Source organism: Toxotes jaculatrix, chromosome 18 (assembly GCF_017976425.1).
Source record: "Toxotes jaculatrix isolate fToxJac2 chromosome 18, fToxJac2.pri, whole genome shotgun sequence".
NCBI classification, from domain to species: domain Eukaryota; kingdom Metazoa; phylum Chordata; class Actinopteri; family Toxotidae; genus Toxotes; species Toxotes jaculatrix.
The window spans coordinates 9,440,702-9,467,678 of NC_054411.1; the positions used below are offsets into that span (position 1 = coordinate 9,440,702).

A 26,977-nucleotide genomic window follows, 5' to 3' on the forward strand; every position below is an offset into this window, starting at 1 on the left:
GAGAAATATGACAGATGCTCAGTGTTGTTAACTTGATCATAAAGTAGACCTCTTACTGTCATTTTTGAGCCCTGAACAATTTAACCTCTGTCTCTAAATCAAATGGATTAAATAATATATTTTTTGTAGATGTATATTTTACTCACCTCCTTTCCATTAACTGCTGTATAGATTCATATTGTTTAAAAGGTATAATAATATATCTGTATGTCATGTTGGAATGTACTCAGTGTAGGCTATAATCTATATGTTATTGACAACTCCCAGTTGATGAATACTGTAGAAACTGATGGGACTACAGTATATTATTGCAGAAAATAATAACAATGTAATCTGAAAAGCTGTTTGTCGTGTTGTTTTCACTAAAACAGAAAATGTCTGGGTGTGGTCAGGCTGTAATGACTAATTTATTTTCTCAGTAATTAGGTAAATGAGGCTGCACATTAGTCACATCATGAAAGGTGAGTTCGTGTTTTGGACGCAGAGATGACCTTTGATCAGAAAAGATCTTAAAAACATATGACTCACACAGAGTTCGTTAAATGTCAGGCCATTAAGATTAGTTTATTTTAGGAGCAAACCGGTACCCAGCAATCTTCCTTAAGCTTTCTATTGTAGAGGGAAGGTTAACAAGCTATTTATTGTAACCTGATGTGACAATCTGTTTAAACTGGAAGCATGACAAGCTGACTTGTGACTCTTGTGGTAAATTTGGGAGTGACCCAGAGCATTTGGCTTAAGCATAAACCAAATGCTCAGGGTCACTCACAACTAGCTCATGCTATGCTTTAAGAGATATTTGGACAAGTCATCCAATGCCATACACTGTGCCAAGCAGGCACAGGCAGTGGTGGAAGAAGTATAACTTAAATAAAAATAGCGGCATTAATTACAATAATTTAACAATACTCAGGTAAAAGTAAACGTCCTGCATTCAAAATCTTGCTCAAGTAAAATCAAATTAAGTTTTAGCTGCAAACTGTTAAATGTACCAAGAATGCAAAGTGGCTCAAGTCAGAAATATTTATTTATTTATTTACATTTTACTGGAAAATTACTACTGATTCATTTGCATCTAAGCAAAGATTCCCATCATGGAAAAGCCCAGTTTTGTTGTTATTCATCTTAATGACACAACTGCATGTGCTGAGTAAGCTTTCTCGTGTCTTCCAAAACAAACTGTACGTTTAGTCTTTTTTTATTTTTATTTTTTAAGTTTTTTTTAAGTCCGTTTTCTCCGAACTCACTTGAAGGCAGCGCTACGTTTAAAAGACGCGCCGTGCACACCTGTCCTGTTTTTAACCTAATGAGCTCCTGCGTTTTCCTGCTGACACCGACACAAACAGCTCGTTGGATTTGTTAGCAGTTTGGGCTGTGAACCAAACAACACACCGGCGTGCAGAGAGAAAGCGATGATGTTTTGTTGTCTCAGTATCCTGCCAGTCCCACTGCAGGTAGTACGTTCACTAAAATGGGTAAATTCACCTACAGCTCCTTGGCAGAATAGTTTAGTTTCAGGGTACACACCATAACTAAAGTGGGGAAAGGAAAGAAAAAAATCAATTAGAAGCTTATGGCTTTGAAAGTTACTAACATTGCAAACTTTTTTATTCATGGAATAATTATTAAAGTCCTTGTAAAAAAGACAAAAGAGCTAAACATTTACCATTTCACCATTATGGAAAACCACTGGGCTGACACTATTTATAAGTAGTTATAAGATGTGATGGCCTGGTCATAAATTTTTAAATAGAATTAACCAATTGTATTGGGAGAAAATATACAGCCTGTATGGAAGCTCCTTCAGAATGGCACAATTAAAGAAAAAATATTATCTGTATCAATAACTGTAGTTACTAACCAGTGTCCTGGTTGCATGTGAAAACTGTGAATTCTTCCTTAGATCTGCATGGGAATGTGCCTTCACCAGGACATTACAGAGGAGGATAAAAAGGCAAAAGTCCGAAGCTCTAAAATAGAACAAGACCTCTGTGAACATGCCAGAACTGAGATGAATGTGGTAAAAATCCTTATGCTTGGTAAGTTTCAGACATTTACATTTCTGTAGTTCATCATGTTGCACTGATGTATTGACTTTTTGTGAAAGCTTGAGTGAAAGCCGTTCTCTGGTTCGCATATCAGGAGCTGCAGAGAGTGGAAAAAGTACTCTGATCAAACAGATCAAGATAATTCACAGTCATGGCTTCTCTAAGCAGGAGCTCATCAGCTTTAAGGTAGTAGACAGTTGGGGCAAATAGAGCATATTCATTCATTTTCACCCTAAAATATTGAAGCGTCTGACACCATATGTGACAAAATATTGACTGGCTTTCTACTCACAGCCTGCAGTACTAGACAACCTCCTGACCTCTATGAAGTTTGTTCTTCGAGGAATGGGGATGCTGAGGATAAACCTTGCCAATAAGAAGAACAAGGTGAGGAGATGATACAGACTACAGAGGTTCACATAAAGTTTTGTCAAATCTCCTCTACATTTTTATCTTGATAGTCCACTTTACATTGCAAAGCCTCTTTATAACACTAGATGTCAGTATTTATCTGTGGAAATAAGCAGTGTGCCGCTTTCATGATATTTTGTCCCGTTCAGATGCACGCTCGCTCCATCCTGTCCTGCAGCCAGTGTTTGGGAGACGACCAGGAGCTGCTTCCTTTTGTGGCTCAGTCTTTCTGTGCGCTTTGGGCCGACCAAGGGGTGCGAGCAGCTGCAGCCAGAGGTTACGAGTTTGAGCTGAATGACTCTGCACTCTAGTGAGTAGAATGACCTTAAGTGATCTGCACTGCGCAACGCCGCCCAATTATGACGGACGGTGGAAATGTCAAGGGAAATTGCCCCAGTAAGAAGCATGTCGTCACATATTGTCAATACAGCGCAACAGTAAAGCAAGTGCTGAGAATAACTCATCATCAGGAAATGATTCCTGTGACATTTGTGGAATGGGAGGCTTAATTGGGACCAAATTAAAAAGCACTGTTTACAGATATCCAGGAAGATGGGAGTTAGGGTGGAGCAGATAAAAGCAGACATGATTAAAGAGCCAGTATTCTTGTTTAACTAGTAAGAAGTCAAACAATATCTGTGAAGTTGTAGGTTGGGTGGGGCCTTATGGCAGACGTTTTGTTGAATCTGTACTGTACATTTCATTGCAAATTATGTTCATATATTCTGAAAGAGACCTTGTTTGAATACAATGTGTTTCCCCCTCATCTGTGTGTGTGACATTTTTATATTTATGTGGGTGGAACAGTTTTTTTTTTTTTTCTAGTGTCCTTCGACCGTGCAATTTAGCAGCCTGTACAATGTCATGAAATCCTAACTCACTACGCTGCATAGATCATTTGTTGAGTGTGTGTTGCATCATCAGCTGAAGAGGGGATTGTTAGCTGAAGAGTCTAATACATTTTGCTAAATGGCATTATTGGCTTGTGCTCCTACTTTCATGCCAACTACGATGTGTGATTATTTAAAAAAAAAAAAAATCTCCCCCTAATACATGTTACACTACCTGCATAGTATCTTGTTATTTCTGGAGAATATTTGATATTCCTGTGGACATCTTGCTAAATCAACCTAATGTAATGCTTCAGAAGAGTCATAGTGGAGTAATCATTTTTTGAATGACACTATTTTAAAGCATTTTGTACACAAGTCAAATACATACACAAGGAAAAAATGTAGAAAATTAGAAGGTGGTACTTGGCACCTTGGTACCTACCCCTGAAAATGCGTATTATCAGACCTTTTTAAAAGCTGTACTTTTTTATCTACGGCTTAGTGACCTCCTCGCAAAACTGACATTAAGATGTCTTTTTTTGTTGGTTGTTAGGCCTCACCTTGACTTGCCGATGCGTATTGTCTTTAAAATGAGCGTGAAGGTGGGATTTTTCACTAGTTCTTATTTTGGATTGAACTTGAAATAAATGGACTGAGAACTTCTTATCTCAGAGGCATCAGGGAGCAGGTCTGCCAAGTTAAAACATACTCCAGCTGATCAGACAGAGAAAGATGAAGATATGACAGCTTCATTATCGGAACTCAATAAGTTTGAGAGCTGGAGGATGATATGAAACTCAACTGGCTCTCTTTCAGTGTTCTCGCTCTGCTGGGCCCCACATTGATTTCTTCCTCCAGGAATATTGGATTAGACTGTGTCGTGACACACTTGACTTCCCCAGGACCTGAAGGCAGCTTGACGTGTGAAATGACTTCTTGGACATTAGCTTTGGCATGAACTGAACTGTTAATGTTGCTAAAAAGAAATTTGCAGTTACAGGAGGTTAGCTATTGATACAACCTGTGTGTTTTAGAAGTCCATTCTAATCAGCCCTCGCTTCATTAACCTGAATTTACTACTGCTGGGAGATGGAGAATTTTGAAATGAAATTTTATGTTGGGAGTTGGTAGTAACCCACTGGAAATGCACAGCAAGCAGGACATTTGCAGTCAGTTTTGTTTGTCCAAGTAAATTGTCCTCAGCCTGACTTTAGAGTCCTGCTACAGCATCTCAGCTCTGCTGCAGGTCTGCACTGCTCTGGGATTTTATGCCACTGGAAGTATTTATTTATTTTACCCAAAATTCTTTGCAAATTAGTCCAACACAAGATGATCAAGGAGTAGACAGCTTTGTGCAAAAGATGAGTTTAGAAGTCGATCTGAGGTCTATCATATCGAAGCCACAGTCAAAGTCTCTTTGTGAAACCAGCCTCTTACTATGGAATAGCTGACTTGGCAAATATTTTCACGTACACGTATATTGACAGCATAAAATCATTGTCGAAAACTTTGTTCTTCTACAGTATGACTCATACCTCAAACTTCCAGCTAGTGTTGCAGGTGAAGATAATCTCTTTCCTCCGATATGTGCCTTGCTGTGCTGTGTGTGCATCTGATACAGGTGTAGTGTTGCAGCATGTGTTCCAGAGCCTGTAAACCCCTGGTGCTGCAGAGACTGTTGTCCATTGTCTCCACACAACTATTCCTGTTGGTCATCTAGTCTGTCTGAATTGCAACTAGAACTCCAAAAACCTGACACGTTATTCTCTGCAGCCCATAGCGCAAAAATGGTTCAGAGTAATGTGATTCATATCACTCGCTGTAGATTAAATAATTAAAAACACCACTCAGTATAACACAACACAATTCAACAGTAGCACAGACTGCAGCCTCCAGACCATAAGCTGCCATAAAGTTGCATCAACATCTCTCTAAAACAGTTTCAACAAAAACAGAGTATTATATCCTTCATGGAGGTTGGATTTGTTGCAAGGCTGAAGTATTAGATTGCATTTGGTTTGGTTCTACCTAATAGAATAGCAAATGAGTGTAGAGGCTGTATCTGAATGCTCTCCTGAATAACACACAAACACGGTTGTGCCAGAGAGTAATGATTTACTTTTTGAAATGTTAAAGTCTCATCTGTTAGTGATATTTCTTGTTCTCCTCCTATTGCAGTTTCTTTGAGAACATGACTCGAATCATCGCTCCCAACTATGTTCCCACTGAGACAGATGTTCTGAGAGTGAGAGTGAGGACCTGTGGAATCATTGAGACGCAGTTTCAAGTTAATGAAACAATCTTTCGGTGAGACTTATCAAACTAAATTCAACAGTGGTTGCAACATGATACACTGCTGTGCACAGATAAATATAACCTGCGCCACCAGTGAAGTTCATAAGGATAGAGGCTTTAATGATCCACACTGAGCTGAGGAAAAAAATGGGCATCGTATTTTATATTTATTGTCAGAGGGACAATTAAATTCCTGATTATGCACAGTTAAAATTAAAACAATATTTCACCTTATCCTTTTGAGGAACAGCTGAACTCTTTGCATCTTATGCCTTTACATGAACAATTGAGCTTTTGATGTGTTATGGCACGGTGAAGTGTTCCCTTCATATTCCCTTGAAACACTTAACCAGTTCCAGTGAAGAAATCTTGATTATAATCTGGATATTAAACCTGAAAGCAAAGCAACCTTGAATGCAACCAGGGGGATATAGACCTCACAGCGCGCACACACACACACACATACACACACTGTAATATGTACAAATACAGACAGTAAAAGAACATCATGCACTAAAAACTCAAGATGCATTACAAGACACAGACTGTATGGTGTGTAATAAATGCATTTCATTATGTTCCTGCAGATACATAAAATATACATTATGTGTCGATATATAACAACTGAAGCTTGCTGGTTGTTCAGCAGACTTGAACCTGAAACACGTTTGCTAGTTTTAAAAGTTTTGTCGCAAGTTTTGCTGTATTGCTTCTGTTACACGTTCTACCACTGTGTGTCATGAGCATGATGTGTTGGTGATTAGCTTGCTTGGTAACAAGGCACGTCATGTAAATAAGATGGAGTTGCTAAAAGGCGTGATTTCTCAGCTTTTATAAATTATTATCCTGCGTTTTTTGTCCTTCATTAGACATTTGACAGCATATAGACAGACAGGAAACAATGGAGAGAAGGCAGAAAAGCCATTTAATTGAAGATGTGTATGTGTGTCAACCATTCAATCACATGGCCCCTAATTTAAATGACTGTAGCACATGTTATTGTAATCTCAAACTATTGTCCATTAATGACTTTTGGATTTAGATTTATTTTCCATCATAGTTACTATTCTGGTTATACACACTTTATCATGCTGCTGTCTGAGGAAGCAGCTTGGTGAGGCTCTGGAGACTCAGCCTCACCGCCAACTCTTGAAGGGTCCCTGACGAAAGCTGAAATCTTCTAAGCCAAGGGAGGCAGCTGCCTGGGCATGACTCAGACATGAAATATTGATGGCTTCACTTCGCCTGGTTATTCCAGGAATAAAATGTGGAGGAAGCACGGCAATGAAACACTGAAACCCCTCCTCCCTTCCCCCTTTGAACTTTAGTTTTCAGAGTAAGCAACAATTCATGATTCTCCACGCGTTCTGTCCCTGTGCAATGACGGCATTCACTGCAAGGGTCATTAGAAGAAACCAAATCCATACTGACCAGGACTTTATGAATATTGCATATACTGTAGCTACTTCAAGGTTAGAATTACATCAGCATTTTGACTTTGAAATGTAAAGAAATTTTGCTGAACTTTTTTTAGGGTATATGCAGGTGGCATGAAAAGCATTAAATTCAGTTCCCTCAACAAAAGGCCTTAGAAGGTATTAAAATCCTAAATTTCACCGACAGAGTACAGATATTTCTTGCTTTCCGTAGACAGTAACATAAGTTATAACGTTTTTTTTTTTTTTTTTTTGTATGTGGTTGCCGGCTGTCAGGAAATATTAAACACCAGTAAACCAAAAGTGAGACTGGTGCAACAGTGGATTGTGCGCACAGAATATTTAAGCCTTTTCAGTCTGCTCCATCAGACCTGAAGGCCCTTCTCTAGTTAAATTTTTTTGTCTTCTTACATAAAGTTATAAAGACGTTCCGATTATTGTTCAGGTTATCTGGCCTTGTGTTCTGTCTCCATATTATTAAGTTATAGGCTTAAGATGTTATTATTTCATTGAAAACTTGCATAATGCAGTTCTGATAAACATACTTAGAACTGCTTTGGGGTGAGTCAGTCTCATCTCTTGGGCAGATTCCACCAAATAACAAAATTCAAAAACTTTATTTCCTTAGGTCGTGCAAATTATCAATCATTTTATAGGTCTGATCCTGCTCTTCCACGAAATCTGAAAAGCTACATAAGGTTTCTTGCAGTCATGAGTGATTTTTTTTTTCCTCCCCTCAGCACAGAAACTACTGCTGTCAAATACCACGGTTAACACTTATTGTCCCCCAGCTTGTTAAAACTGACTCTTGACCTGGAGGATAAACGCTTCATTGCCTTTGACATGACTAGTGCAATCATGCACCTGGAGACTGTCTGGCCTAAATGGGAACTCATTACCTGTGTCACCAAGACCCCCAGCTTCACTTAGTGCCAGATTGTATTTTGAAATAGATTGCCCCCAATATTTGAAAGAGTAAGACAGTTTTTTGGGTTGTTTTTTTTTTTTTTTAAGTTTGGTCCAGGTGGTAGTAAGACTTGCTCTCAGACATCAGTAAAGTGGCATCAGTAAAGTTATTTATGAAACAGAGTGAAATGAATTGCTAATTCATAGAATATTTTTACTTGAACAATATGTGAAGTTATGTTCAGACTCTAACTTAATATAAAATACTGAGTGATTTATGGTAAGGAACATAATGTCCAATGAATTCTTCTTGTACTTATTGTCCATGATCCATTGTCAGGACCTCATTGTTCAAATAAAGAATAAATGAGGTTTTGTTTTTCTTGTTGACAGGTTGTATGATGTCGGGGGCCAGCGCAGTGAGAGGAGGAAGTGGCTCAGTTGCTTTGACAGTATTCAGGTTGTACTGTTTGTGGTGGCCCTCAGCAGCTATGATATGACACTGATGGAGGATCCCTCAATGGTATGAAAAAAATGAAAATTGATTGTGATCACATACAATAAATTAAGTGTAATGCTATATTTATATTCTTACTTGGCAGAATTGACACTGTGTTTTTCATGATAGAATCGGATCCAGGAAAGTCTAAAACTTTTTACATCAATCTGCACCAACACAGTCTTTAACAGCACCTCACTGGTAAGTTTATTTGCACTTATTTTAGCTGGCTTTCTTAAAGATGAACACGAATCTGTTCAGAATACAATAAGGTCTCACAAAGTTTTGCTTTAAAGCCTCTGTCTGGGCAAAATGCACAGTCTGTGTCTGTTTAAAGCTCATCTAAATGTGTGGGAGACAACTAAAGCTCTTCAGTGGCTTTCTGGTAATCATTCATGCCTAGCCATGATTGCATTTGACATACATAATTAGTATGCAAACTAATTGAGATGTAGAGCAGGTGATTCACTAAGTTTGTTGTGTAACACTCTGTATAATTAGTTTGTTTGATTTCTTTTATTCTGAGAATTTGTGGGACTGTTGATGGACATGAATTGTTGTTGGTCACAAATTTACTGTGTATCTGCACTTGATTAACTCGAGACATTTAGGGGCAAGGGTTATCTTACATTCATTTCCCCTTTAATTTTTTTTTTTTTTTAATGTTTGTTTTAAATACTGGCTAGTCACTTGTTTTTCTATTAGAAGTAGTAAAAGATTCTGTAGAGGTGGTATGAAATGACAGAATTGCTTATTGACGAGAGACGCCTCAAAATTCTACCTGTAATGCGAAGCGTGATCTGAACTTTAATGGATTTGATGGACATTCAAGGTCACGGAAAAGTACTGATGTTACTCTCAACCAGTATAATAATAGAAGTCATAAGTGAATAACTACAAAAAGGCAAGGCAAGTTTATTTATATAGCATTACACAAGTACACAAAATTGGTACTGAACTCACAACATTTCTTGTAGATTGGTAGGTAAACAGCTCTTAATGCTGATGTTGGCTATGTAGCAATAGCAAAAACTTACACATGGCACCTTTTTAAAATGGAATGGTCAACAGACTTTTGCTCTTTCTGTGTTTCTGTTACTTGTCCTCCATGTTTTGATACCTGAAGCAGTACCAGGTGACAAACTTGACCAAAACATACTGGTAGTAGTTTTGTTTTTCTATCGTTACAAGAATTATTTTCTGTACAACCTCAGAAAAAAAGGTATCATGAAGCCATTATGGGGCTTTAAAATATACTTTTTAATACACTAACGCCGACTACACCTTTCAGTGCTTTAGTGCCTGAACGCTGTGTTTTTATGCACTGAACCGTGGACTAATCTAATACACATGCTGTGTATAGGTGTGTTTTGAGATGTGTACTTCTTGGTGATGACTCTCTGCAGAGCAACTTCCATGTTTTGTCCCTTGTGATCAGAGAAGTGTACACATCTTTACAAATGAATGTTAGGACACTCTTGGGTTAGCTCTGCTGGACCAGGATGATTGCCTTTTATATTTAAGCTTATAGGGCTTTTTTGTACAGCAATACAGCAAAGACATCAGCCACAGTTTTACTTGTATATTGCCACGGTTGATTTTTATTTGTGGTGCCATCTCTCTTTCCTACAGATCCTGTTCATGAACAAAACTGACCTTTTTCGGGAGAAGATCCTTCATTCTGGAAGACATTTGAGATTTTACCTATCTAGTTATACAGGTACACTGAAAATAATTGTTTTGTACATTAAGTTGTCAGAAATGGGGTGTCTCATTAAGTTTCCACGTGAATCTGAATATGGCATACTGTTTGGTTTTGTTTTTGAGAAAGTGCCAAAGGGTTAATGAAGCAGGTAAATGGTTGAGTCATCAAGCCTGAGAAACTCTGACACAAAGTACTGTAATGACGTGCTAAGGCATTGTTTTCTAGCTCTGTCTCAACTGCTTCTCAAGAGATTACTCTAAACATGGAAGTACTTGTTTAGGATCTTGAATTCCTTGAGGAAATGTTTGTGTTTTTCCCTTTATTGTTTTGCTGGATGGCTCGCTGTATTCTCCCTGTCCACTGGGTAATCCGAATTCATTCTGGCCAGAGATTGTCACATTATTCACATACAGTCCCATGTTTGTGTTTGTACCGTTCATAAATATTTCATGCTCAATCACAGTAACTGAGAAGCACTTGATGCCAGTGCATCATGTTTTATGTGCATATTTGGGGTTTGAGAAGGGAACGTAATGTACATGCAAGTCAGTGCCTTGATTTATCAATATTTCATGACAGACTAACTGTAAAACTTACATTTGTCATTTTTCTTTCTTTCTTTTTGTACCAAACCAGGAGCAGATGGTGATGTGGATGCTGCAGCCCACCACATCACGGCCATGTTTTCAGCATGTAACAGCAGTCCTGGCAAACTCGTGTACCACCACTTCACCACGGCCACAGATACCACCAACATACAGGTGGTCTTCCACATGGTCATAGATCAGATTATCAAGCAGAACCTAGCAGCTGTCCAGCTCCTGTAAAAGTCTCCTGAAGACTGTTTAGATAATGGTTTTAGTCATTTGCGGCAGTGGAATTTGAATTTTTACAGCTGCTCTGTGTATAAATGTGTTACCATTTAAGGGAAGTTATTTAAGTAGCTTATAAGGCTGAGGCAATTTTCTTTAAGATGCACGTTCCACATTTTATTTTTAAAACATTTTAAATAAAATATTTATTCATAAGCATGCCTGGAAATTTTAATGCAGTTATGAGTTAGGTTCATATCCACCTTTAAAGAACAAGTCCTCTTTTTGACTCATTTAATGTCCAATGACCAATAACTGAATTATTCATCTCGAGGTGTTTTGTCTGGTACATATATGTTTACTAGAGTGCAGCAAGTGATGACGTTATCCCCAGAAAAAAAATGTTTTGTATTCAGTAATTTCAGCAAGGGGCTGCAACATGATTCATTTATTAATGAAAACTCAGCTCAAATATATACATGAATACATTACTTTTACAGCTTTAAGACAGTTTTATCATAAAATCAATAAATTGGTGAAATGGTAAATAAAAAGTAGCATAGCTTCCATCTAGTGCAACACGTGTTAAACTTAACATGGGAATAATGTACAGTTTTTAAATCGCAGAGCTCAGTCTCCTGCACAGTCTGAGGAGTCCAGAGAGAGGAAGACGTCTGCTTTGCACTTGAATGAACCCTTGATTTCCTGGAAGACTTCACAGCTCTGCAGGTCTGGTGTAATGTCTTTGATACAAACAGGCTGTTTGGAGAGAAATAAATAAATGGTGCTGTTACATTCAAGGGTGCTCAAAGAACCTTTAAATTCAGTGTGATGGTTTACAAATATTCCTGCAGAGAAGTACAGTCATTGGTAGTGTATTTATAAGAACCTCATCTCAGAAATTCTTTATCTTCTGTTATTTCACAGCAGATACCCAAACTATATAGAGTAGCTCAGAATAGTTCAACCTCCACCAGTCATATTAAAATGCTTCACTCACGTGTATCAGTAATAATACATGAATATAATCTATAGTAACAATTTGACAGTGGGCATTCTGCTGCATAATGAGCAAATACAATACGGTTTGCTGGTCATTTTGAATGAAGTAGATTTACATTATTGTGGCTAATTAAGAAAAGATACAAATATCTCTGCACTACAGTGTAAAAATATGAATCCTAAGACCATTACTAATCCGGGTCTCTTTACTATTCCTTGTCCTGTCGTGTAATAGTTTCAGTGGTGCTGACTGGACAGCTCCCTCCTGACCAAGGTGACCGTGCGTCCAGGAGAAAAGAATTTCTAATTCGAAAGTCACTGCTAAGTTCAATTGTGCAAAAAAGTTTAAAATCTGAAATGTTCCTGAAGTATTTTTACCTCTTCTTTTTGAGCCCGTTATTATCAAAATAACCAATGGCTGTGTTTTGTCATTTTAAGGAAAATTGGATATTCAAGTTAACCAATAAAACAGATTTTAACTTTGGATACACTTTTGCGCCCGTGCCATGGAGCGAGCTTGGCGTAACGCGTAATCTCAAACCTATCCGATCCATAATGCGCCTATAAAACCGATAACCACTGACCATCGTCTTCAGGATGAAATTGTGCGGCGTTAATTCAGAAAACACGCTGTTGGTTGCAGACTCTCCGCTGTCTGACGGCTCCAGCTCGGCTCTCCTGACGTACGGTGACCTCCGAATACCGGACAGCAAGCCGGACGCCCTGCCCACCGAGTAGTAGCTTGGACCGGCCACCTGCTTGTACCATGCCTCCGTGGGACAGTAAGCGATCAGCACGGAGATCACCACGATGGGGAAGATGAGTTTAACGGGCATCTCCATGTCGAGCAGTGAGGCTTGGTCCTGCGCACCTCTGCCTTTAGCGAGTGGTCCTCCTCGTTGTGACCGCTCACCACTTATATCTTGGTTTTATACTTATGGGGACCCCGTGATCAGGCTCGCAATTTCGTCAACGAAAACTGCCCCGGAGTGGGCGATTCACACCCTCCACAGAGAAAACCTCTACGAAGTTAGGGCTTCTGGAGAGCTTTGAAATTTTGTTTGTCTTTAAGATAAATATGATTTTGTCACAGAGTAGCGTTTAAAACAAAAGTCTTTGTTTGTTGTCCTGAAGTTAATTAAGGCAGAATTAGGCAGGTAATTAATTTGATTCTGTCTGGCCAAAGCTGATAGTAAATTCACTGTTTGACTCTCATTGGCAAAACAACAAACACTCAGGCTGCCCCCCTCCTCCCCTACTTTATCTTTCATCATCACCCATCAAAAGTGAGAATGCAAAAACACTGAACAAACATACAAAATGCTCCAACGCTTATTTAACTGTAAAAAACATTTGGTTGATGCACACCCTAATGATGTTAAACAAAAACCAAGAAATGTCTGTGTGTTGACTCTGATATGAACATACTTTGACCACAACAAAGCAACAATAAACTGCCAGACATATGCCCAAGACATGGGTTTCCTCCAAAGAGGGGCTGGTTTCATATATCTCGCGTTCAGATAGAAAGAGCTGAAACGGTGCACTGAGTCTGTGGTGTATGTGACCTGATTTCAAGGGCTGAGAGCTTGAGTGCTGGGCAACCTATTCTTTTCATTACAGGAAACTGAGTGTACAATATGTAGATTAAGAAGTAGTTAAAGGAAAGAAAGGACACACTTACACAGTATTTTGAGTGGAAAACAACCAATGAGACACGCAGAGCTTCTTAAAGCTTCTTGTGATCTTTTGAAAATTGATTACAGTTGTAATGATCTGATTTGTCTTTAACTGGAAACAGTTTCAGCATGCACTTTGAACACAGAAACCTGACCTGGATGCTGCTGTTCCTGGCTGGTAAGTACAGCATCCACATCTCATTTAATGTTTAATTAAAAAAATGATAAAATCTTACAGGACGTGGATGAATCAATCTCTTTCAGGTGATTTCTGCAAAACCTGGAAAGCAGAGTATCAACAGAAACACATCTGTGCAGTGAAGGGCTCATCTATTGTCATTCAGTGTTTGTTTTACCATCCTGGTAACCTGCTAGCGGAGAGTGTCATGTGGGGTCACATAAAGCCTGGTCACCTGAAGGGCCGTTTGGTTTATTCTAGCAGTTTGAGAAAAGCCACCACAAGATTTCAGTATATTGGTGACAAACATCGCAATTGTTCTTTGAAAATACACCAAGTAAAACATCATGATGCAGGAAAATACATCATCAGATTTGATAACAAAATAAGCAGATGGAGTGGTGATGTTGGGTCATCGATAAGGGTGGTTGGTAAGTTTTTTTTATTTTTAAAAAATCAGCTATAACTTCCAACCTTCAAAGTTTGAGACTTTAGCTACACTTTGCTCTTCTAGATTTGAAGGTTTTGGAGACCAAAACTAATGGAAACAGAACAATGAAGGAAGGCGACTCTGTGAACTTGACCTGCATAAACAGCTGTGATGGTGGTGACCCCTCATCTGCTTTCATCTGGTTTAAGAATGGAGAACCCATAAGTGAAGGACCTGTATTTTATTTAAGAAACATTTCCTCCACAAATTCTGGAAACTACACTTGTTCCCTCAAAACACACAAAGAAACGACTTCAGGTATCATAAACACTGACGCCGAATGTGAGTATTGGACTCAAGATTGATACTTTAAAACAGTAGTGAGTGAGTGTTGTGAGTGCGAGTTGTTATTGCTTATTAGCTGTAAATGTGAAATTGTTAATTTAATTTTAATTTACAAAGTGGTGATAGACACTGGCACATTTTTGAGATACTAAATGTGAAAATTAAGGCTCATTTTAAATCATTTTCCTCTCTTGCCATGTGTTTAAAGGATTTGTGCCAGTTCAATGCATTTATATATATTTTGAGATATAAGGAGAGAGGGTGTTTTAGTGAGCCTCACATTTTGCAGTGTCATCCATTTCTTTTTACATTGCAGAAACAAAACTTGAACACCAAACTAAACAAATGGCTTAGAACTAATAAGTCTACTTTTTTCTTTTTCAGATGCCCCGAAGAACACAGTGATATCTGTGAGACCATCGACAGAGGTAGACTCCGGCAGCAACATCACCCTGATCTGCAGCAGCCATGCAAACCCCCCAGTGGAGGATTATACCTGGTTTAAAGCAACTGTCGATGATGATATTGTGGCCGTGGGTTACCAGCCTGTGTTTTTTTCTAGTGAAAGTGGCCAGTATTTTTGCAGTGTCTCCAACAAACATGGAAGTCAAAACTCCTCTGTGGTGACTCTAAAGATTCAATGTAAGTAGGTTAATATGTTAGATTTAACCAGTCGTTTAGTGGTTTTGTGTTGTTTAGTGAGGGCTTGAATTGTGAGGAACTGCTTGAAGAAGTTGGTGTCATGGTTTGCATTTTACAGGGATCATCATCTTTGTGGGCTCCCACTAATTCCTTTGTAGCATTTGTATAAATAATGATAATAATTGCAATTTAAAACATTTATTTATGGAAATAATAAATATAAACATATAACCATTATTAAAACCCAACATGTACACAACATGAACATTTGATGAAGTGAACAAAATATAGAAATGACACTGAATTGCTGTTATTATGAGGTTAGATTGGAAAGTGTAAAACTGTGAAAACAAACATTAACAGCTGATTCCACAAAGCTAACACACAACCTCTGTGTCACATGCAGTTTGGGCAACATTTACCAGGCACATAATTATCATTACTGCTGTTGCTGCTGTGGCTGTGCTTCTGACTGTGGCCAATGTTGCCGTCAGGAGGTAAGTTGTATTTAAGTCATCTGCTGCTGTTAAAAAAAAAAAAACATAAACAAGGAATAAAGACAGGTCCATTAAAACTGAGTGGAGCATCCTGATTGACACAGAGGACGAATGGTTAAGCCTTTAGAGACCCCTGAGAGGGTGACACCCGCGTGAAGAAGCACATTGATTTATTCCTCTGCCACTCAGTGCAAACATATGCTCCAAATGAAGTATGAGTAATAAGTATCACTCATTGCCTTCAGAGTAAGTCAAGTCTTTAGCCCCAGGTGTCTGCTGATGCATATCAAAATTCCCACTATGTCAAATAGCAACGATCATGTGATGATTCTGCCTCTTCGTTGCAGACTCAACAAACAGAGGACACGGGCACCGAAGACAAACTGTGAGGAGGACACACAGGTGGCAATTATGCTCATTGTTGGCAATATAGAGCGTATTCTTCCAGGTTTTGTTGTAGTCTGATATTTTCATGGCATCCATTATCTACCCTCGTCTGCATGACAAATAGGGTTGTCAGATGTGCAAAGGTTGTCTGCAACTGAGATCAGCAGGTTAAAATCAGGTCAAACCCACATGCTGAATATCGGCTAAGTGACAGGTGCCTCGATTGGCATCAGATAAGAGGTTGTTTTTGTTGTGTGGGTGTGGATGAAAGGATTGTGCAGATGCTCATCATTAAAATGTAAAGGTAGGGTTTAATGGAAGAAGATGGCATTTTGCTGACTAGTTAATCTTGTCTTATTTCTTTATGATACCATTCAGAATACAGACTATGTCAACTGGCTCACCTGTGACAACAGCCAATCACAAGAGGAGAATCAGTATGAGGGAGGGACGACAGAACCAGTCTATGCATTGGTTCGCCTCCACAATAAAAGAAAGTCGAACATGTGAGATGTTTTGACATTTGTTACTGATTTTCAAACATAATTTTTATTGCATTGGAAGCACGTGTACTGATCGACTGATTCGAACGCAGGCAGCAGCAGCAGCAGCAGCAGCAGTTGGACTCCCATAATGATGAAGATGTGATTTACAGCACAGTGTGCGGGTAAAGTTCAACAAGCACTTGCAGATTTCATCAAGAATTATTTGATTAAGACATCTTAAGTGCAAACATTTTCTTTTTCTATTTCAGGAACCAACTGCTGAACCCTTCACAAATTGAATGTCTGTAATTTAACAAAAAAACATATTCAGTTTTGTAGTAATACAAAATATAATTTTTCAGGCTATTTGGTGTATAATTTTTTTTGTTCATTTCCATATATTTTATAAATCTGTACTCATACATTACAGGAAAGATAATATATAAAAAATGAATACACATCTCCCTCTTAACACTAATACTTGTAACAGCATCAAAAGTCACCAACCAGAACAGAATTCAACAGAATCTCATTGATTGTTTACCTAAGGTTGCAGTTAACAAAATCAAGAGGTATGAGAATGACTTTTGGAACATGCTTTCAGCTTCAACTGTCATAGCATGTTATGAATCTGTACAGGTGATAAACATATTGGCATTAAAAGACAATCCAATGGGAAATGTAATTAAACATTCTGATCAGGGAATAACTGTTGTTGCAATTCTTTTTCTGGCTGCGTGTGTACGAGAATTCATGAAACTTCCTCAGCGTAGCGTGTGCCATTTGATTGTTCACCTCGTGCCTGATTCATCACAAAGGAACAACTGTGAGTCTGAGACCCCACAGACACATTTTCACATGATGCCCCTTCTTGCCTCTGCTTCCCTCAGCCTTAAAAGAGGGGAAAGTCTGTTGACTGTCAGAGTTAAAAAAAAAAAAAAAATGTGTTTTTTAGTAAATGTTATTGTTTTTCCTTCCTCCTGGTTGTCCTCTGGGGCTTCAGTGATGATGTGGGTAAAATAATACACCTATTTACTTTATTTGTAGACATCCATTGTAAGCTACCCGACAGAAACCTTTTTTTTTTTTTCATTTTCAAAACTTCAGACCAACCAAGTAATAACTAAACAGTTGTCATCACTTGAATCAGTTCATGAGATTTTGTGCAGCTCCTTCTGAAACCACAACTTTTTTTTTTTTTTTATTCATATGTGCAGTGCCTAAGTTCTGTAACCCGACTTTGATGCATAAAATCACAGGGGTTCACCTTTAAAAGCTAATTTTTTTTTTGTACTGGTACATATAATATTTACAGTTTTGCATTTAAACACCAAGCTACCAAAAGTAAAAATGGAAATTGAATAGAAAACTTGGTCAGTATCATCTAATTGTGTTTCAAAAAAAAAAAAAAAAACAACACAAAAACCCACAATGACAGAGCCTCTGACTTTGCTTTGCCCACAAGATACATTTCCCCTAAGCAGGGCCTGGTTTCATACGTATAACACCGCTCTTCAAATTTAACCGGTACATCAAGTGTGTGGTCTGTGTGACCTGATTACAGCACGTTTCAAAGCTTTACTTTGCTGAAAGCTGTACTAAGTAAAGGAAGAAGAAAAAAAAAGCACAGTAACTGTATTTTTTGAGTAGAAAACAAATGTAGCCTGCTTTTTGCAGTAGTAAGATCGATTAGGAGCTTTGTGATTACTTGACTGTGACTCTAAAAAGAATTTCAGCATGTGTGCGGAACACAGAAGCCTGACCTTGACAGTGGTGCTGCTGCTTCTGTCTGGTAAGTACAACATCTGTATGTCATTTATGGTAACACTGACATGATTAAATAAAGCATGCACTAATGCGTTTGTTTCAGGTGTTCTCTGCCAGTGGAAAGTGGTGTATCCACAGCTAAGTATCTGCGCAGTGAAAAACTCTTCTGTTGTCATTCAATGTTCATTTTACTATCCAGAAGACCAAGTAATACGCGTCATGTGGGGTCATGTAATGTATCATATTTTTAATGGTCCTTTCTTATATGACAGTGAGTTAGGGAATAAGTCCTCAAGATTTGAGTATGTTGGAAACAAAATAAGGAATTGTTCTTTAAAAATACACAGAGTAGAGTATAAAGATTCAGGTGAATACGCCTTCAGATTTGAAACTAGAACCAAAGGTGGCAAATGGACTGGTAAAGAAGGCCCGAAATTAGAGATTGTCTGTAAGTTTTCTCTTCTTTTTCATTAACAAAAAACAGTTGTGAAATGTTTCTGCACTTAAGTCTGCAAAGTTTGACTTTAAAGTGACGCTTTGCTCTTCTAGATCTAAGGGCTGTGGTGGCGAAAACTAATGGAAATAAAACAATGAAGGAAGGCGACTCTGTGAATCTGACCTGCATAAACAGCTGTGATGGTGGTAACTTCTCATCTGCTTTCACCTGGTTTAAGAATGGAGAACCCATAAATGAAGGACCTGTATTTTATTTAAGAAACATTTCCTCCACAAACTCTGGAAACTACACTTGTTCCCTGACAACACACAAAGAAACAACTTCAGGAGTTATAAATATTGATGTTGAATGTGAGTACCGGGCACAGGATCAATACTTTACAGAAAAAAAAAGAAAACTGAATGATAACAAAATTCATTTTACAGTGTACATGATGTCTCTGCATGAACTATTTCCATGTCAGTGAGGCATTAATTGTCTTAAATGCCATTGTCTTAATTTGAACTTACCCTTTTAATTTGCACAGTGTACACGCTCAAATATCAAAATAATTAGTTTTAGAGTTTGCAATATTCTCTGTTCTCTGACACCTAAAAAATTAAGTTTTCTTTCAGATGGCCCCAAGAACACATCAGGGTCTGTCAGACCATCGACAGAAGTAGACGCTGGCAGCAACATTACCCTCGCCTGCAGCAGCCATGCAAACCCCTCAGTGGAGAATTATACTTGGTTTAAAATAGTTGGTGATGATGATATTAAAAAAGTTGGAAACAAAACTGAACTGCACATGAGGGAAGTTTTTCCTGGCCAGTACTTCTGCACTGCCACCAACAAACATGGAAGTCAAAACTCTTCTACTGTGACTTTAAAGGTTAAAGGTAAGTTGGTTAACATCCTCATATTACCAGTCTTTTAGTGCCTACCTTTAATGTTTTTGTTGACATTTCCAGAAATGTGTAGCTTCCATTATATGTTTTTACTGTGGTCACAGGTAAAGTGGTGTTGTACTAGATACATTATACTGAGAAGTGTTTCTAATTTTTGTGTCCTCACATGTGCAGGGCAGAATTATAGAAACACCTCTGAGCGTAACGCAGTTCAGTACAACACCAGCACAAACTATGACCACAACGCCGCATACATAATTTAATCAACATTAATCTGATAGTGAGAAATAAAAACCACATAGGCATCACATAAGTAAACTTTATGGCAGAACAGTGAAATCACATTGCATCGGACTGTACAGGTGTACCTCATAATGTTTATTTGAAATTATCGCTTCAGAATAAGTATATTAGAGGGTTTTTTGTGCTCTCATAGAGCTTACAAACTGCCTTTTTCCTTGCAGTGTCTATTCCCCACAGCACATTTACCAGAGATGCATTTATCGTTGCTGCTGTTACTGTGCTTGTGATTGTGACCATTGTTGTTGTCATTAGAAGGTAAGCTGCTGTATTTACACTATATCACTATTGTATCGCATGTGCAACAATCACAATGATGTTACAAAGCCTGTGTGTTTCAGATTCAACAAAAAAAGGACAAGAGCACCAGAGACTTATTGTGAGGAGGAAATACAGGTGCCACTATCCTTATATCGACTATTTAAAGTTTATTATGGTTCTATTAAGTTCTGTGTTGCGTGTGAATTAGAGCTGTGTGACATACACTCACCAAGCGCTTTATTAGGAACACTGTACTAACTTGGGTAGGGCTTCCCATTGCTCTCAGTTCTTCGAGGCATGTATTCCACAAGATGTAGGAAACATTTGGCTGAGATTCTGGTCTATGTTGACATGATTTCTTCACTTAATTTCTGCAGGTTTGTCATCTGCACATTCATGCTGGCAGTTTCCTGCTCTACCACATCCCAAATGCGTTCTAAAGGGTTCAGATCTGATGATTGAGGAGGCCTCTGAAGTGTGCTGAATTTTTTGTATCCCTGAAACCAGTTTGAAGCAATTTTTGCTTTGTAACATGGTGCATTATCATGCTGAAGGTATTAGAAGACGGTTAGATTGTGGCCATGAAGGGATGCACATGGTCAGCAGCAATACTCAGATAAGATCTTGTATTCAAACAATGACTGACTGGTGTTAAGGGGCTCAAAGTGTGCCAAGAAAAAAAAAATCCCCACACCATTACACTACCAACAATGCTACTGATGCCAAATTCTGCGTGACTCAAGATTCATCAGACCAGTTCATCAGTTTTGGTGAGCCTATGTCCAGTGCAGATTTCTGTTCCTGGCAGACAGGAACCTGATGTGGTCTTCTGCTGTCGTAGCTCGTCCACCTCAAAGTTCGATGTGTTACCATAGTCTTTCTACCACTCTGGCCATTTTCCTCCTATCACTCTCATCAAGAATACATTTCTGTAAACTTAAGTAAACTCTAGAGATTTTTTGGAGATCAGCAGTTTCAGAAAAACTCAAATCAGCCTGTCTGGCACCAACAATCATGCCACGGTCAACGTCGCTGTGATCACAGGTTTGATGTGAACGTTAACCGAAGCTCCTGACCTTGTATCTACGTGTTTTTATGTACTGCACCACTGCCACATGATTTCCTGACTGGATGATTGGCAGGTGTGTAGGTGTTCCTAATAAAATGCTTGGTGAGTGTTTGTAATGTATGCTGTGTTGCACTGAGGTTGTCTGCAAACATATTAAGCAAGTCATCAGAGGCAATTAGAACCCACATCCCAATTCTCTGAAAACTTGATGCCAGATAAGAGACTACAGTGTTCTGTTTTTGTTGAGTGGGTGTGCGTAAAAGGGTCACAAAGTACTGTAGCTCTGAACTGAAAGATAAAGATAGAATTTAATATAAAGAAAGAGCACTGTTCTACATTAATCAGGCCATGTCTTATTTATGATTGTATCTAGAGTGCAACCTACATCAACTGGCCCATGTCTGACAACAGCAAATCGCATGAGGGCAACATGTGTGAAGAAACAACAATAGGAGTCATCTACGCAGCTGTTGACTTCAACACCAAGGGAAAGTCAAACATGTGAGATATTTATACAACTGTTTTCCATTTTTATAATTATTTATGTTGCATAAGAGGCATATGTATTCATCAACTAAATCACTTCCAGGCAGCAGCAGCAGATGGACTCAAATTATGATGACGAAGGTGTGATTTACAGCACAGTGTGCAGGTAAAGCTCAGCAAGCATTTACACATTTCATGAATAATGATTGCCTAACTAAAAGCAAATAATGTCTTTTTTTTTTTCAGGGACCAAATCTTGAAAACATCGTAGTTTGAACTTCCCTAAGTAGACAACAAGAGCATGTTGTTTGGCAGCAACAGGAGAAAGGAAAAATGCAAATGCAAAAATGTCAACTTTTACAAAAACAGGAAAAACAGGAACATTGTTGTCTATTGACACTAATTCTTCTTGATCGAAATGGGGGAAAGGACACTGTTATATGAGTCAAGTGGCTTTTAAGTGAAGGCGGTTTACTTGAGATCATCACTGAAGGCACAAAGAAAAAAAACATAAACCCAGACAGGATTATCAGATATAGAGATAACAAATTTGTTGTCAAAATGATCAAACAAAATGTTAGAATATGCTTCTTTTGAAGTTATTTTATTTCTATTCATGCCTCTGGGTGAAAAGGGCATGAATGCACTCACTAATTGTTAAGGTGCTCTCTGGTGCTTAGTGTTTTACAAATCATAGATGCTCTTTGTTTGTGTTTTTTTGGGGGAAAAAAACTGTAAAAGTTAATTTGCTTGCTGTGGTCTTAAATTCCTGAGGTAGCTTACTAAATTATATCCCCCACTGAGGCTTTAGACAACTGTAGCAGGTTCAACAGGCTGTAAAAGTTGAAAATAAATGAAAGAAATTAAGTACAGACATTTGTGTGAGGCACAAACTATAATATTGGACAAATGAGAGCAAAACAAAAGCACTGTAGAGCAAAAAATGTAAAAGGAAGTGCTTTTGCTTTTAATGGAGACTAGAGTTTTTTTGTTTTTTTTTTTCAGGGTAAAACTGCACTTCCAGGGAATGTAAAACAATTTTGCTTATGACTCTCATTAAGGTTCAGTCTGTCTTTTAACTGATGTAACACTGTCATAGCACTGAAATTTTTTTGAAGACTGTCTTTTCACAACATCTGCCTGGTTGCCCTCCAGGGCTTTGGAGATGGATGCTTGTGAAAGAATACACCTGCACTTTTAATATGCAAACATTCATCATTAATAGCTATTTAAGCTTCCTACCTTTTGGCAGAGTCCCTTATTTGCAGCCCAGTGGGCAAAATGGCTCTGACATGCTTCTTGTATGCATCTGAGAAAATAAACTACTCTGAAAAGTATTGTGCTTCTGTATATATCTCCAAACAGCCTGAAAACAGCTCCTCGTACTTCTGTGCTTTCGTTCTTAACTTGATCCATTCCATTACTACAGTTTTTCAGTACATTCTCTAAAAGAGCCATTAAGTTCACAAGACTCTAATTTTGTGTTGCTTAATACAAGTCACATGGTGAACAACAACAGGTTCCCATACCTCTGAATCTGACAGCCTGAATGTAGCACACTCCTGACCTGGGAGTGCAGTCCGAGTTTCCATGGTAATGTATCTTCACAAAATGAAACTGAGAAGCCAAAGTTGATAGGTGTTTCAGCAAGATAACTTCAGAGTCTGAAGTTATCTTGCTGAAACACCAATCTTGGGTGTTTCAGCGGGATAACTTTTTTTTTTTTTTTTTTTTTTTGATGAGCACAGCATCCTCGTGTGAAATCCCTTTGTTCAGTTATCTGGGTGAAATAAAAACCTTGCAGAGTCCATGCACTCCATGGCACATTCCATATTCTATGTTATTCTGCCCTCTGTTGGCGATTTAAGAGCATAGCACCCTCAGTCAAGTAAGTGTGGAGCCCCCCATTGCCCTTACACATGCTAAATAGTACTCTCCTCAGTGGAGTGGGTGTCGTGTGAGTCATGTGAGAGTTATTGGCAGATACAGCTCATAATAGGATAAAGGTCATCCTGCAGACACCACGGGCCGTTCAGTATAACAATAAACATCTGCGTGTTGAGCATATTACCTTTTACTGAGTTTACGGGAACAGGATAATGTGGGTCTCCTTTGAGTAGACAACACAGTATGCAGTATAGGCTACATTTGTACATTTGTACCAAGAGAGAGAATAATGCAAGAGTGACAATCGTGGCAAAGGATCAGTGTTTTTTTTTTTCTTAATCTGTCTGAAGACAAATGACTTTGGTACTGAGTGTTTACTGTGTACAGCCATCACTCACAAATGACAATTAAACAAACCTGACTTTGCCACGGTGAGGTGCACATACACTGTGCTTAGATAGTATGTAGTAGGATGTAAGTAAAGTAAGCTACACTGTGGACATTTTGCCATGGTTTGCTGTAAGAAGCAAACACACCTCCTTCTGTGTTTATTTTCCCCTGGATTTGTCCTTCCTCTTTTTGATGTAGGGGAATGTTCCGTTTTTCCAGTGATGTCTTGCTTCATAGTCATGTGAATGGTGGGTGGTGGGGGGGGTTCTGCTACTCTTGGCCACTAAATACTGAATAGTTGGTCCTTGCTCAAAGTCAAAGTGAAAGTAAAATAGAACCACAAGCAACCTCTTACCTCTGTGGGCCTGAGCTAAACGCTTTATGAGCATATGTGTAACCAGTAACTGTACTGAACAATGAATGCTTAAGTGAATTTCTGCATGCATGACTGTGTAATCTGTATCTTAGTAAGACAAAGATAGTTGAAACACAAACATTTTTTGAAAGCATCCTCACTTTACAAAATATTTTGACAACTTACATGTGTGAAAACAGTAAAAAAAAAAATCTGAATAAAAAATTAAACACAAAGAAAATCACAGTATCCATAAATGAGTAACTAAATTAGTAACTAAATCACTCCTAGGAACCATAATTATGGACCATGGCTTCCTGTCTACCAGGCAATCATGTCCAATGATCCTTTAATATAAGAAACCAAATATCTGCTCTTGGATTGTGCCATAACAGACAGTAGCAGCTCTTGTATTAATAAGTACTTACACATGACTTGAAATTGACATGAAATTTCACAATGAGAATTATTTATTATAGGCTGTCATTATAGGAGGCCATCAGAACTACATGGTTACAGAAACGACAGTCTTGCTCTAACATCTTCCCCGAGTCCACAAAAATAAACATTATGAGTCAGAAAATATGAATCAGAAAATAAACCTTTTGCTTTCCATAGTCGACGCCCATTTCTGACAAAACGAAACTTTTAGAGGACACGCGGAAATGAAATGAGAACAGATCTCAGAAGCGATTCTGCGTCGGCACGTCGCAGGTCCAGTGGCGATGACCTGTGGGCTTTTCCTTTTGCAGAACAGAGGGGGGAAAACGTCAGCTCAGGTAAGACCGCTGAAACCTCCTCCGTGTCGCTGCTTTGGAGAAAACCGGGGACGACGGTACCAGACTTTAACGTTATGTCAGAGTAGCAATAAACAAACCCTATTTATTAGCTGGAGCAGCTACCAGACCTGTCTGTCACAGGACACTTCTGGGTAAGTCATGTCTCAAATTGCGTTTAAATGCGATGTAATTTGGCTGACACTTGTCCATGCACCTGCGCATCTTTATTGTCGCTGTTTTGTTTTTCTGGAAAGTGAGTCAGGAGCAAACTGACAGGGCTTGTGCTAGCTACGCAGCACACCACTCCGGCTGCCACAGAGCGCGTTGGTCAGCTAGTTATCGATTGTAGTATCGACACTTCTTTAGTGTGACACTGTGGTCTTCATAAATGTGCCGTGAATAGCGCACACTGTAGTTAACGTGTGTTTGCTCAGTTAGCATTCGCAGTTTGGCTGAGGTCTAATGAGGTTATGCACTGGAACCAAAACAGGAAGTGATCTAAAACATGTTATGTGATTGGATGTGCTGCGGAGCCAAAGATCTTTTCATTGACAGGTGATTCACTCTACACTTGGAAAAAGTTGCCCTGCCTTGTATATGGAAAATTTGAAAATGCTTCCTTGCAGTTTTCCCTACACATTAAAATAAACGCAGCTGTATGATTACAACCGTTTCTAAACTGTTGTGTTCCAGTCTTTGCAGTTACTACCAAGATTATCTCCTGCTGTTTTCTTTGCCATTTTTCATACACACCATTATTATGATCCCAGGCATTTTTACAGGTTTTCTTTAGACAAATAATCACAACAGTTGCTGATTTGCAATCAAGACACTGCTCTGTGTGGGTTTAAACATTCAAGCTGTTACCTCAGGGTGTTGCCGGGATAGAAAAAATACTGGGGGATGCAGCACAGAGAGAGCAGAGCAGAGCACTGGCAGCAGTGATTACTACATAAAGGAACTGAATTATACATCCAGTGATAGACCACAGCAAGTGATGTGATTGTGAATCTCTTTATGTAATTTTCAGCAATGATTCATGACAAATAGCATGAAAACAGCAGTGATGAATTTTACTCTGTTCATCCATTACATCAAAACCCTTACTTAAACACAGAGTAATGTAGTTCAGTTTTTAACTCATGTTTGATATGTATGATTTGACCTTTCTTTTTTTTTTATGACAAGGACAATTTGCGTATTGTTTCTTTTTGGAATGTTGTTTTTCAGCCTTGGAACAGAAATGGAACTGAGCTGAACTAAGCTGAGTGTCTAAAGGGAGTGTCCAGGAGTGATAAAAATACATCTGATCTTATTAAATATATCATAAGCTTTCTGCTGCTCTTTGAAACCTGAAAAAGGTCAACATGTGACATGTTATACTTTTTTCTACCCGAGTACCTGAGATTTTTATCTAGTTTTCATCAGCATTATCTGTATTTTTTGAGGAACTGAGTCTATGCTAGTGTGCAGAGAGACCTCCTATTTTTTCCGGTCTTTGGCTGACATAAGCTTAATACTGATTTTATAGGGACTGAAGGTGGGCGGGCAGCAGGTCACTTACACTGTTGCAACGTTATTCCCGTTTCAATCAATTTGTTAGATAAGGTGGTTCAAAGTTCAAATGAAAGAAACAACTGTGTCCTTGCTAGTTGTTTTGCAGAAATGAAAACCTAAACTGGCAAAATTGAAAGTGAAAGGGGTCATCAGCTACATTGCAGGAAACGGCAGTTTTAAGTTAAGTTTCTT

The 26,977-nt window shown here is 38.5% G+C and overlaps 5 protein-coding genes across 9 annotated transcripts in view; 4 read left to right on the forward strand and 1 right to left on the reverse strand.

The window, feature by feature from the left end:
* Positions 1 to 1,339: 1,339 nt before the first annotated feature.
* On the forward strand, positions 1,340 to 10,960 carry LOC121198400 (guanine nucleotide-binding protein G(o) subunit alpha-like). Of its 2 annotated transcripts, none has more exons than XM_041062501.1 (10): positions 1,340 to 1,454; positions 1,904 to 2,039; positions 2,143 to 2,234; positions 2,343 to 2,435; positions 2,609 to 2,769; positions 5,471 to 5,599; positions 8,323 to 8,452; positions 8,558 to 8,629; positions 10,061 to 10,148; positions 10,770 to 10,960. In XM_041062501.1, the coding sequence occupies exons 1-10, from the start codon at positions 1,413 to 1,415 to the stop codon at positions 10,958 to 10,960; spliced, it is 1,134 nt and encodes a 377-aa protein (XP_040918435.1). In that variant the 5' UTR covers positions 1,340 to 1,412. The 2 variants fall into 2 exon arrangements, with proteins under 2 accessions (XP_040918435.1, XP_040918434.1); XM_041062500.1 differs by having other exon boundaries at positions 1,359 to 1,475.
* A 424-nt stretch (positions 10,961 to 11,384) lies between these two features.
* On the reverse strand, positions 11,385 to 12,834 carry LOC121198777 (neuropeptide B-like). The gene is made up of 2 exons (XM_041063096.1): positions 12,532 to 12,834; positions 11,385 to 11,704 (listed from the first exon to the last, which is right to left on the reverse strand). The coding sequence occupies exons 1-2, from the start codon at positions 12,787 to 12,789 to the stop codon at positions 11,576 to 11,578; spliced, it is 387 nt and encodes a 128-aa protein (XP_040919030.1). The 5' UTR covers positions 12,790 to 12,834; the 3' UTR covers positions 11,385 to 11,575.
* Positions 12,835 to 13,573: 739 nt separating this feature from the next.
* On the forward strand, positions 13,574 to 17,288 carry LOC121198734 (B-cell receptor CD22-like). 2 transcript variants are annotated; one of them, XM_041063036.1, is made up of 9 exons: positions 13,574 to 13,804; positions 13,891 to 14,235; positions 14,319 to 14,576; positions 14,964 to 15,221; positions 15,628 to 15,718; positions 16,066 to 16,120; positions 16,484 to 16,611; positions 16,697 to 16,772; positions 16,860 to 17,288. In XM_041063036.1, the coding sequence occupies exons 1-8, from the start codon at positions 13,756 to 13,758 to the stop codon at positions 16,737 to 16,739; spliced, it is 1,227 nt and encodes a 408-aa protein (XP_040918970.1). In that variant the 5' UTR covers positions 13,574 to 13,755; the 3' UTR covers positions 16,740 to 16,772; positions 16,860 to 17,288. The 2 variants fall into 2 exon arrangements, with proteins under 2 accessions (XP_040918970.1, XP_040918969.1); XM_041063035.1 differs by having other exon boundaries at positions 16,701 to 16,772.
* An 855-nt stretch (positions 17,289 to 18,143) lies between these two features.
* Positions 18,144 to 22,309, forward strand: LOC121197889 (B-cell receptor CD22-like). Of its 3 annotated transcripts, none has more exons than XR_005896298.1 (9): positions 18,144 to 18,382; positions 18,461 to 18,805; positions 18,907 to 19,164; positions 19,429 to 19,692; positions 20,166 to 20,259; positions 20,329 to 20,397; positions 21,705 to 21,832; positions 21,921 to 21,983; positions 22,064 to 22,309. XR_005896298.1 is itself a non-coding variant. In XM_041061639.1 (9 exons), the coding sequence occupies exons 1-9, from the start codon at positions 18,328 to 18,330 to the stop codon at positions 22,086 to 22,088; spliced, it is 1,287 nt and encodes a 428-aa protein (XP_040917573.1). In that variant the 5' UTR covers positions 18,144 to 18,327; the 3' UTR covers positions 22,089 to 22,309. The 3 variants fall into 3 exon arrangements, 2 of the variants coding, with proteins under 2 accessions (XP_040917573.1, XP_040917574.1); XM_041061639.1 differs by having other exon boundaries at positions 20,343 to 20,397; XM_041061640.1 differs by lacking the exon at positions 18,144 to 18,382 and having other exon boundaries at positions 18,679 to 19,164; positions 20,343 to 20,397.
* Positions 22,310 to 25,106: 2,797 nt separating this feature from the next.
* rnf213a (ring finger protein 213a) overlaps positions 25,107 to 26,977 on the forward strand; it is a 29,521-nt gene continuing 27,650 nt past the window's right edge. Inside the window, exon 1 of the mRNA XM_041063486.1 lies at positions 25,107 to 25,228. The gene's annotated coding sequence lies outside the window, so the exon portion shown is untranslated. The remainder of the gene's footprint in view (positions 25,229 to 26,977) is intronic.

Excerpts from the sequence above, each read along its gene's own strand:
- LOC121197889 (XM_041061639.1), top strand. The coding sequence starts at position 18,328 with ATGTGTGCGGAACACAGAAGCCTGACCTTGACAGTGGTGCTGCTGCTT. Across the intron at positions 19,165-19,428 it reads TATAAATATTGATGTTGAAT|ATGGCCCCAAGAACACATCA; the intron begins GTGAGTACCGGG and ends GTTTTCTTTCAG. Across the intron at positions 21,984-22,063 it reads ATTTACAGCACAGTGTGCAG|GGACCAAATCTTGAAAACAT; the intron begins GTAAAGCTCAGC and ends TTTTTTTTTCAG.
- LOC121198777 (XM_041063096.1), bottom strand. The coding sequence starts at position 12,789 with ATGGAGATGCCCGTTAAACTCATCTTCCCCATCGTGGTGATCTCCGTG. Across the intron at positions 11,705-12,531 it reads ATTTCATCCTGAAGACGATG|CCTGTTTGTATCAAAGACAT; the intron begins GTCAGTGGTTAT and ends CTCTCCAAACAG.
- LOC121198400 (XM_041062500.1), top strand. The coding sequence starts at position 1,413 with ATGATGTTTTGTTGTCTCAGTATCCTGCCAGTCCCACTGCAGGTAGTA. Across the intron at positions 2,235-2,342 it reads AGGAGCTCATCAGCTTTAAG|CCTGCAGTACTAGACAACCT; the intron begins GTAGTAGACAGT and ends TTCTACTCACAG. Across the intron at positions 8,453-8,557 it reads TGATGGAGGATCCCTCAATG|AATCGGATCCAGGAAAGTCT; the intron begins GTATGAAAAAAA and ends TTTTCATGATAG.
- LOC121198734 (XM_041063035.1), top strand. The coding sequence starts at position 13,756 with ATGCACTTTGAACACAGAAACCTGACCTGGATGCTGCTGTTCCTGGCT. Across the intron at positions 15,222-15,627 it reads GGTGACTCTAAAGATTCAAT|TTTGGGCAACATTTACCAGG; the intron begins GTAAGTAGGTTA and ends TGTCACATGCAG. Across the intron at positions 15,719-16,065 it reads GCCAATGTTGCCGTCAGGAG|ACTCAACAAACAGAGGACAC; the intron begins GTAAGTTGTATT and ends TCTTCGTTGCAG.